This window comes from Staurois parvus, unplaced genomic scaffold (assembly GCF_062004578.1).
Source record: "Staurois parvus isolate SC_StPar_1 unplaced genomic scaffold, SC_StPar_1.0 ptg000715l, whole genome shotgun sequence".
NCBI lineage: Eukaryota > Metazoa > Chordata > Amphibia > Anura > Ranidae > Staurois > Staurois parvus.
This window is the reverse complement of record NW_028318511.1, coordinates 3,125,733-3,136,541: the sequence shown is the minus strand read 5'-3', so window position 1 is coordinate 3,136,541 and position 10,809 is coordinate 3,125,733. Positions and strand designations below refer to the sequence as shown.

General features: G+C 39.8%; 1 protein-coding gene across 1 annotated transcript in view; it reads right to left on the bottom strand.

The window, feature by feature from the left end:
- Positions 1-432: 432 nt before the first annotated feature.
- LOC149445617 (mucin-2-like) overlaps positions 433-10,809 on the bottom strand; it is a 207,833-nt gene continuing 197,456 nt past the window's right edge. The window contains exons 37-40 of the mRNA XM_089653503.1: positions 8,859-8,978; positions 4,992-5,037; positions 3,829-3,937; positions 433-678 (exon numbers count right to left, since the gene is read on the bottom strand). Coding sequence (XP_089509629.1) covers positions 513-678; positions 3,829-3,937; positions 4,992-5,037; positions 8,859-8,978 — 441 coding nt within the window. The 3' untranslated portion in view covers positions 433-512. The remainder of the gene's footprint in view (positions 679-3,828; positions 3,938-4,991; positions 5,038-8,858; positions 8,979-10,809) is intronic.

Below are 10,809 nucleotides of genomic sequence, written 5' to 3'. Positions count from 1 at the left end.
AGGTTTAGCTCACTGGTAGTGATTACATTCCTCATCTTAGATAGAGGTCTGGGCAGTGGTGGATCTAATACAATAATTGTGAATTACTTATAATTTATATGCAAATCTGTTACCATATAAAAATTGGTATGAATGAGTTTAACTCCCAAAGTGTTCTTATATTACATCCTACATGCCCTGTTGTCCACCATATGGAGAATTGCTTTTGGTTCTTTATTCTATTTATGATAAACAGGTACAACTTATGTAGGACAATTTGTTTATCTCTGTGTATTACTTGAAGGCCAGTAACTTCACTGGGTATATGTGAGGGTTTACAGACACTTTAATTTTATCCAATTGAATGTAAAGCAAGTTAGTACAAGAAATTGTCCAAAGTTTGAATAATCTAAAACAGACATATACAATCACAAAGCAAAATGTTTGGCATAGGCAAAGCAGTTTTATTATAAGTCTGTTGCTAAGTAGCCTGACATCAGCATCTGTCAGATGGCATTTGCTGTAGCCAAAATCTAAGGAATACATTTCACATTAATGCAACCACAACTCTTGGCAGATGTGATGGTGATGTTTTTTGTTTTTTTACCAGGGCAAGTCAGCTCAATCACATTCTGAATGGTCTCTATCTCCTTGCAGCATTGACATTTTCTCTCCATTTGAAATGAAGAATTTGAAAACCTGCATGTAAACAAACTGCTATGAGATTTCTAGGACTATATGTGACTAAGACAATTATTTCATGTTTTACATTACATTAAATTAGTGACATAATCAAATCAAAAGATTTACTTTGGCATTAATCAGAGCAGCAGAACATTACTCTTGGAAAGTCAGTGCTGAGCAACTAGAGTGATATACTTTGTATTTGACTACTCAGGATTCACCAATAACTGACGACTAGGGACTAAGCATTTTTTGTCACTGGACTAACAGGAATATGGCAGGGCAACATGTTAATATATTTTTACTTGGCTACCAAGATGCACAACAAACATATTGCATTTGATAAACGGAGACAAGGTGAATTACTTTGAACAACAAGAACTAAATAACATGGTTTCCACCAGACTACCTGGGATTAATAAAAATCTTTTTCAGAACCACCATCTGAAAGGGATCCTTATCTCAATGTGGATTTAGTAAAGCCAGAGAGTGCAAAATTGGGCTCACTTTTACATAGAAAGCAATAAGCTTCCAGGTTTTATTGCCAAAGCCTAACTGAACAAGCTGAGGCTAGAAGCTGATTGGTTTTTATGCAGAAGTGAGCCTGATTTTGCACTCTCCAGCTTTAGCAAATAAACCGGTATACCGGTGGAGGTGGATTCCACCATTCACTTTGTTTGTGTGAATGGAGAAACCCATTAATTGTTATTAGAAAAAAAATGAACCCTCTATGGCGAGCTTGACCTGCCATTTACTTTATTTTCTGCATGAATACTTCCCTTTTAGCAGTTTTTCTTTTTCTAAGTTTGGGGTAAATTTTGGGTGACTGGTGCCCATTCTGAAAAATATATAGCCAGGCTATGTAAAGTAGCAGGGCCTTTACTTTCCTAGGGACTAGTGCCCTGGAAAGCTCACTATGGGTCTCAAGTAAAGCTCATAGTTTCCAACAAAAAAGGGAGGTGGGGGATCCCTTGTCATGCAAGGAAAAAGACCAAAATAGAATTACAACTGCTTACACTGCAGTCACCCAGTGAGGGGGGGGACACGCATCCCTTCTAGTGCTCAGGTGGAGAAAACCTGTCTCAACACAGGGTCAGTGTGGTCGCTCTCTATGCCTCGAGCATTCCCATCAAGAGTGCTCTGTGGGGTTCTCAGTTGGTTGAACAAATTGGTAGGAAGAGTCAGTGCAAAAAAATTCCATAGATAGCTTAATTGGCAGAGGTGCCCGGTTGTTTAAAGAATAGGCACAAGTTGTGTGGGAGTTTTTGGAAAAGATGTCATCTAGGTGGACCACATGCAGCCAATGGCTATATGTGATCCACTTAGATGACATGCATTTTAACCTACCTGATTCACCACTCCCCAACAGATGGCACTCCCTGAGCTCCCCCACCTTCTGGCAATGAATTTTCCAGTGACATAATCATATCCCTTGCAGGATCTACCTTGCACTGGTGTTGATGACATCAGGACCTTAGACCACTGGAGCATAAGGGATGCTGCAAGGACTGGTCTAGAAGCATGGAGGAGTGGAGGATCAGGCAAGAAAATTTACTTTAACAAGTCCCCTAGACATAAATGAGCAAATGACTCTTTCAGTGCAGGCACAGCCCCACCGCAAGGGATAATTTTAAAGTAGCCCAGAGTTGGGCTTTAAAGCCTAATGCTAGGCAGCTGCAACACAATATTACCCTTTAGTTGGGCCACCTGTACAGAAATTGTTAAAATTCTTATTTAAACTGGCCATACACATTTCTTATTCAATTTCCTTTACATTTTCCTTCACCTATGTAGTGCAAGGACCTGCCTGATAGCATACAAATTGAAAGTGTTTAGGTTTGACCTTAAATTACATGGTTATGGTAAATCTAAAGGAAAACTGTACAAAAAAATTGTATAAGGTATACATATATAGTCTAGGGAGAACTAGGAATAAGCAGTAATACTTACTTTATGCCTTGGTCTTACAGGATTCCTCCCAACCATATGACCTCTCTCTCAAAGCCACTTCTCTCCGATGTCATTATGCACAATGTAGAATGGTGAGGGCCCATCCACATGCTGGGACATCGGAGAGCAGAAGAGTGCACCGGCTGGTAGGCGATCGAAGAATAAGGTATGTATTACTGCGTATTCCTATCAACTGTCAAAAAACAAGCATCATCAGGGCACTCATGTGTCCATCAGTGCCAGCTGTCAGTGCTCATCAATGCCACCTGCCAGTGCCCATCAGTACCACATCAATACCACATATCAGTGCCTACCAGTGCACATCAATGCCACATATCAGTGCGCATCTAAGCTTCCTTTCATTGTCACCTATCAGTGCCAGTCAGTGCCACCTATCAATGCCAGCCAGTGCTACCAATCAGTGCGCATCAGTGCCGCCTATCAGTGCTGCCTATCAGTGCCAGTCAGTATCACCTAACAGTACCAGTCAGTGCCACCTATCAGTGCCAGTCAATGCCGCCTATCAGTGCCACCTGTCAGTGCCCTATGTGAATGCTGCCTTTCAGGGCCCATCAGTGATGCCTGTCAATGCCCATCAGTGCCACCTACCAGTGCCTCCTCATCAGTGCCACCTATCAGTGCCCATCAGTACAGCCTATCAGTACCCATCACTGCAGCCTCATTAGCGCACATCAGTGAAGGAAAAAAATCACTTATTTACAAAATTGTATAACAAAAACTAAGAAAAAACTTTTTTAAAAAAAATTTTCAGTGGTTTTTGGTTTGTTTAGCAAAAAATTAAAAACCCAGATGTGATTAAATACCACCAAAAGAAAACTCTATCTGTCTCAAAAAAATGATAAAAATTTCATTTGGGTACAGTGTTGCATGACCGCACAATTGTCATTCAAAGTGTGACAGAGCTGAAAGCTGAAAATTGGCCTGGACAGGAAGGGGGTATAAGTGCCCTGTAGGCGAGGGGTTAAAGTAACCAACAGTTCTGCTTTAAGATTAAAGACAGTATAGGTAAAAGTGAATAAAATGCAATATTCATACATAAACTATAAAATACTATATAATATCAGCATAATAATTACAGTTTTATAGTAAAACGATTTGCTTTGGTTTAGTAAATTACTTGTATTAAATTCATGGTAATGTAACCTCTATAATTTATAGATATTTACAAAAGAATGCCACAGAAATGATACTTACTCACTCGAGCTCCAACATGTCCCCTGACAGTATGAAAGATGGACTTTAGCACTACAACCATTTTGAGAAATTGCAGTCAGTTTTGATTGTATCATGCATGGTTTTGGAGCTAAAACAAAGGCAAAAACTTTGTTACACAGAACGCAAAATGTTATTCCTTAAAAGAGAATAGATATGATCACCTTGCATCAATACATAAATCATTCATATAGTAAACATAGTGCAAATTGAAAAGATAGGGGGGGTACTTTTTGCACCTGATTTTTGCATTAGGAAAGTCTTCTCTACAGTGAAAGCTGTGAAACTGGGAAAAAGTATTTCATAGGAACTAGTCTGAACCAACTCTGTAGATTGCTTTAAAAAGAGCAGGAGTGTTGATCCAACATGAGTATACAGATCCAGAGTTCTGTCTCCCTTAACCCCTTCACGCCGGCCGCACGCAAATGTGCGGCCTCCCAGCGTCTGGGTCTAGACGTCGAGCAGCCGCATATTTGCGTTCATGTAGCAAAAAACATATGTGCTGAGAGCGCGCGCCCTGCGTGCTCCCAGCACACATGTGAGGTACTCACGGAAAAGTCCTGGTCCGCTCTTTCGATCGGGACCTTTCCCGATCATGTGACCGGCTGTGACGTGATGTCACAGCGGCCACATGATCCTAAGCCACGCCCCATCCCGCCCACCTCCCGGCGCAGGAACGCCTCTTCACGCCAGGAAGATCCGGTGTGAAGGGGTTAAAAGAGAAGTATGCACTTTATAAAAAAACAAACAAAACATTTATACTCACTTATGAAGCAACTAATAGTAAACTAGTGTGCTGCCTCCAGTGACCCTCAAAGTGCATCCAAATAAATCGCAAAGAAAAAAGTAATCTCTCAAGTGAAATCCAAGAGGCTGCTGCCCACAATAAAGTGTTTCCAGCACAAGAAACAACAAAATAAAAAGTGTAGCACTGTAATATAACACTATTTAGCTTCTAGGAGCAGAAAACATATGCTGATAATAGTTTCTAGCAGCTTAAAAAACGCTAGTGTGCATGGAGCCTGACTCAGTTCAGTAATAGATGAAAACTGAAATGAATCATGGGTCTCGACCAAGTTCTCTACTGTCTCCTAAAACACTTCTGAGTAAATAAAAAGATTACATAATGTTGGGTTGAATATTACCAATACATATATTGCAGCAGCCATCAGGTGTCTTCAAATATTGTCCCTGTGGTACAGAAAAGAGAATGATGGTAACACTGTAAACATTTCAAGTTACAAAAGCAATATTTTTATAATATTTTAATATTCCTGTCATAAAGTCTAAAGTTGTTTTCAAAACGAAGCATGTTCATTGACTTAGTCTGGGTGGAGAGCCAATAGGAACAGCCCCTCTCATTGTATTTAGGATTATAAAGCTCCTCTGATGCACTCTACATCACTCTGCAGCTGTTTCTACACATCTTGATACTGGAGTATTCCTTTTTCTTGAAGTAAAAGAGGCAAAACCCTAGACCAGTGGTTCTCAACCTGTGGGTCGCGACCCCTTTGGGGGTCGAACGACCCTTTCACAGGGGTCGCCTAAGACCATTGGAAAACACATTTTTCTGATGTGTAAAGAGCAGCTACTGTGTAGAAAGCAGCTGCTGTGTTGAAAGCAGCTACTCTGTTAAAAGCAGCTACTGTGCTGAAAGCAGCAGTATTGGAGGTAAAACGACACTTCATGAATTATAATTACTGGGTAAATAATTTTATGGTTGGGGGTCACCACAACATGAGGAACTGTATTAAAGGGTCACAGCATTAGGAAGCTTGAGAACCACTGCCCTAGACCATCAGGATTAGCAGGAGTATTAATGGCAGAGAATTTGAAGAATTTAAAAAGATTGTCTACCAGGTTAAACATAAATATATTTTTTTTCTATTCCAATTATAATCTATCCAAAACAAAACTGACTGGAGAAATACTTTGAAGCTGGACTCTGACATCAACCCGTATTGAAGATGAATGTATTCAACCAGATGCTGTCTGCAATCTGGCTAATAACACTGATATCCAATTCAGATGAGAATTAACAATGTGCACCTTTAAAAATACATAGTTTTATATTAAAATTATTATACAGAATTCATACAACACCAACAGTTTATGCAGCGATTTACAATATATAACGGGATAGTACAATTACAATACAGTTCAGTACAGAAGGAATAGGAGGGCCCTGCTCATTGATCAATCTAAAGGGAGGGGGAGGTGGCACAAAAGGTAATAGCTGCAGGGGATCTGGTGGAGGTGACCCGAGTACAGATTTTAGGAGGACGTGGGATAGGCTTCCTTGAATAAATGAGTTTTCAAGGATTGCCTAAAGGCAGACAGGGTAGGAGCTGATCAGACAAACTAGGGCAGGGAGTTCCAGAGGATGGGAGAGGCTCTGAAGAAGTCCTGGAGGTGAGCGTGGGTGGAGGTGACAAAGGAGCTATAGTAGAAAATAAAGAAAATAGAGTAAGGAATAAGGGCTGTATATGACCTTAAAACAGTGTAAAATAATCTAGATAGGTATAGTATTTATAGAGTTAACGCCAGCTTAACTGATTTATACTGACACTTCTAAATTTAGTCTAGTGAAGTTGGCTTTAGTGACCTCTAGTCATGAAGGTTAAGTATATTCTGTATTGTCCGAAAAATTCTAATGATTCTGGTAAGGGCTGTAATTTGATAGGTTTCTACAAGGGGTGTTCAATTCAAACCAGGACTTTTAATTTTACAGGTAATAAAAGGGATGCTAGCCTGGCCGTACTACACGCAGTAGTAAGTGGTAAGTTTGTCTTTTTACTGATATGTGAAGCACATTTGGCGGGCAAGTCCACAGAACATTTATCAAGATGGCAGACAACAATGTTAGTGCATGCATGGAATAGCATGTAGTGATGACATTTCTTGTGAATGAAGGGTAAAACCCCGGATACTAACAGAAGACTTCAAGCACAGTATGGTGATGAGACGCTCAGCTGCAGTAAAACATTTGAATGGTGTAAATGTTTCAAAGATGGCAGTATGTCCGTCAGTGACAATCCTGGCCATGGTGGTTCCCAGCCCACAGCAGTCATTGCTTTAAAAATTCAGCACCTGAAACACCTAATTCTGGATAAAAGCAGGTATTGCCAGCCCTTACAGCCAAGACCTTGCTCCGAGTATTTTCCACCTTTTCTGACCCCTAAAAGAATTCCTCAGAGGTCAGCATTTCAGCACTGTTGACGAAGTAAGGCGGGCTATCCTAGGATGGTTCAGGCGTACTGACAAAGCTTTCTATGTAGAATCTTTCCAGGCATTAGTTAAATGCTGGGATACGTGTATAAATGTAGCAGGGGAGTATGTAGAAAAATAATGCAGTTTCCACTTGTTGAAATTTGTTCTTTTATTATATAAACTCAAAAGACCTGGTTTAACTTGAACGCCCCTCATATATACGTATCCTGGAATTCTTAGGAACAAAGAGAGCAAATGGGAGCAGGAGTAAGAAAAAAACAGGAAGTACACCAAGAAAGATTTTGGGAAGGGTTAAAGTAGATCTAAATCCACTCACGAAAATTTCATATACACTTTAACATGTCAGTGTAACTTCAAAAGTTGTTTTTAATCTATCTACTTGTATGTAGCTTTCTTTAAAATAATCTCTGGTAATCCTACTATGAAAGTCCTTGTTCGCGCACTTCCTGTCATGGGTTGACAACTATCTTCTAACTGGGTTCCTACACATTCATCCCGTCACATGAGCCTCTCATGGAGGCTACTAGTGGCTGAGCCAATACACAGCTAGACCCAGAAACCAGACCAGAACAACAATGTAAAACCAATGCTGGAGGGAGTGTGTGTAGAGAAGTGGCTGAAGAAGACTGGAGATCAGGAAGTGGGGAGATGCAAATAATGGTTTCATATGGAGTTCACCTTGAAACTTTAACATGACAAATACCCCCCCCCCCTCCAAAAAAAGAGTAAAGATCGCAGCTTAAATGTGTTTTCAGATTCACATTTTTATGCGGTTTAACAAGTCATCCCAGATTTTTGTTCTTGGATATTTGTATGTTAGTTGGGCTATTACAGGTTGAGCAATTGCAGAGTAAGATTAACTAGAAAAGCTACAATTTCTGGGGAAATTGTGTGAAGTGTTCTTGCCTGCACCAGTAGTCTACAACTGGAGTGGGCGGAGTAGCTTTTGTCACTCTGCTGCCTGCTCACACACCTGGGTTCCTATGGCAACTCACTCTACAGCAAGGGAAGAGAAGAGCGGTTAAAAACAAACTGCTCCTACTTGCTCACTTCACTGGCGGTTGCCATCTTCAAACGGTTGTAGTTTTAAAATTCTAAATCCTATACTGAAGAGCTTTATATTGTGAGAATCACAAGACCCAGACCTACATTTTGATGCATAGTATGTCTGAAATATTAAAAATGAAGGCACAGTCGCAGTTTAGAAATTGCCCTTCAAATTTCAGGTGGCTAGAGTGGAGTTTCAATGAATGTCAATGGGCGGCATGAGTTGCAAACAAATGGTCATATTGTGAAAACTGTCAGGACTATGGCTTAGCAGTGGACATTTTTAGTGGCAGCAGGGATAGCTGAACGTTATGATATAAGATATGTGTAGGTGGGCTTGAAAATGAGGGAGTGATGGCAGTTTAGAAATCATGTCCTGATTTTTCATCTCACACTCTAGCTTTTGTCAGCTCCCACTCTAGTTTTGAACATTCCGCCATTCATTCCTATGGGACCAATTTCACCACAAAAACGTTGATATTTTGTGAACCATTCGGCGAAACGTTCCACAAAGTAATAGCACACCAATTGGGAACAATCCACACGTTTTGGCAGATTACGGTCTATGTAGTGTAAAAACTGTGGGAGGAGTTAGGGTGGTAAATTTGGCTGTAATAATAAGAATATATATGTGAGATAACAGTAAGTGGTCTTGCCATGCAAGAACACTTAATAATGTGTGTACAAAATACATTATTTGCATTCAATCAGATTGTGCATACTGTACAACTCACAGACTCACAGTCCTCCTTGTGAAGCAAAGGACAAATCTGTGTTCGTGTTGCTGTCACCAGGCTATTTCCCATACGTTCACATGTGTATTGGGTGCAGTTGTCAGAAACTGAATTTCCAGGCTAAAATTCAGAGAATCATTGAAACAATCTATGGATTATATGCCAAAATTTTTAAATGAAATACATTGTAAAAACAAAAGACCATGGATAACAGGTAAAAATAAATATCAAGATAGCTATAGTTCAATAACAAAAATTTAAACCTGCCACATAGATTCTAGTGTTCTGGACCAGTTCAGAGCAACAGTAGACCCATACAAAGTATAACACAGCACAAAATATATACAGAAAATAATCCTGTCATTACATGTGTAGACATTACATCATGTGAACTATTTTACATTTCGTGCAGATGTATTTAGCATGGAATAAAGCATATCTAACCCCAATAAATTAAAATGTAATACATTACAGTTTACCAGTCCTTTATTTCATTATTGTCATCTGGTGATGCTGCCTTTGACACTCCCTGCCCTAGGGGGAAAACACTCATCTAATATATCTATTGGGCAGCAGCATGGTTTCCTAAGGCTACTCTCCTGGTGTGCACTACAAACACCTCCCTCTGTCATTATCTTTATTACAGAGGAAGGAGGGCTTTTTAGTTCATGGCAGATATCTAGGGAAGCTGACAATGCTGTTTGAGATTTCAGTGCACAGGTTGAAAAGGACTAGTAATCTGCAATATATGACATATTTGGTTTTGTGTTTTTATACTGTACATATAAAGTATTCTGTATTTGGGTTTTTTCTGCCTCAGTCCAAATGAATTCGTTACTTGTAGTACTACTACTTCTGACTGTCAATTTGTGGCAAACATAAGTCACTGTCTCGGTCACATTCATCTTAATTGTAAAACAAGTCATAAATTCCCACTATGTACAGATCATAACCCAAATGCAGTTTAAAAAATAGACATTTGTATATAAAAAAAATTCTTCCAGTTTATAGGATTGTAAATGTAAAAGAATTACAAATAAAAGACCTATATGTTACCATCCTTTATCCTTAGCATTTAACAGTTCTGCGTCCCAATCATGAACAAAAATAAAGCATGCTCTCAGAAATCTAAAGCAATGTTTCCTCCATGAGTCAGTCATTGTTGACATGATAAGGGAGGACCATAAAGCGGTAGTAAACCACAAAAAAATGCAAAAAAAAGTCTTCTCCCTGCAAGTTAAGAGCATAATGTGCTAGTATGCATCACATACTAGCACATTATGAAAGACCTACCTGAAAACGAAGCCCTCCAGCGGAGCACTGTCTTGGCTCCCCGGGGCTTCCATGTTCACCTGGTCTTCTTTCCAGGTTCACGGGCTGTGGACGTTTGACTGGCCAAGTCACAATGACATCACTCCCACGCATGCATGATGGATTCTCGGCTGCGGCACAGCTGTCAATGGATGACATGCTTCCCATTGAGAGCGCAGTGCTCATGTCCCGGTGACATCACTAGCACTGCTAAAGTAAATATCTTCTAATCAGTGCACGTTTAGAAGATATTTACAGTACCTACAGGTAAGCCTTATAATAGAGAAAAAAATACTTTACTACCACTTTAAAGAAGGTTGGAACCCAAAAACAAATTATTGTTGATATCCAGTCAGTCTGGTTCACACCTGTGCATTTTTTTAGTGTATTTTGCATTTAGCACTACAGTCCATTTAACATGGTTTCCTATGGATCAAGTTCACATCTATGATTTTTGAGCTGGTGCATTTTTTGGAAAGGGTCAGGGGCTTTTTCTCACAGCAGATTGTGTTTTGCGTGTAATAGACTTCAAGGGGCCCTCACCAAAAATGCAAGTGTTGTGTTTTTGATGCGTTTTGCTAAGGGTTTTTTTTTTTTGGCTAATTGGAAAGCATGACAGTTCTGTTCATGTAGTGTGATG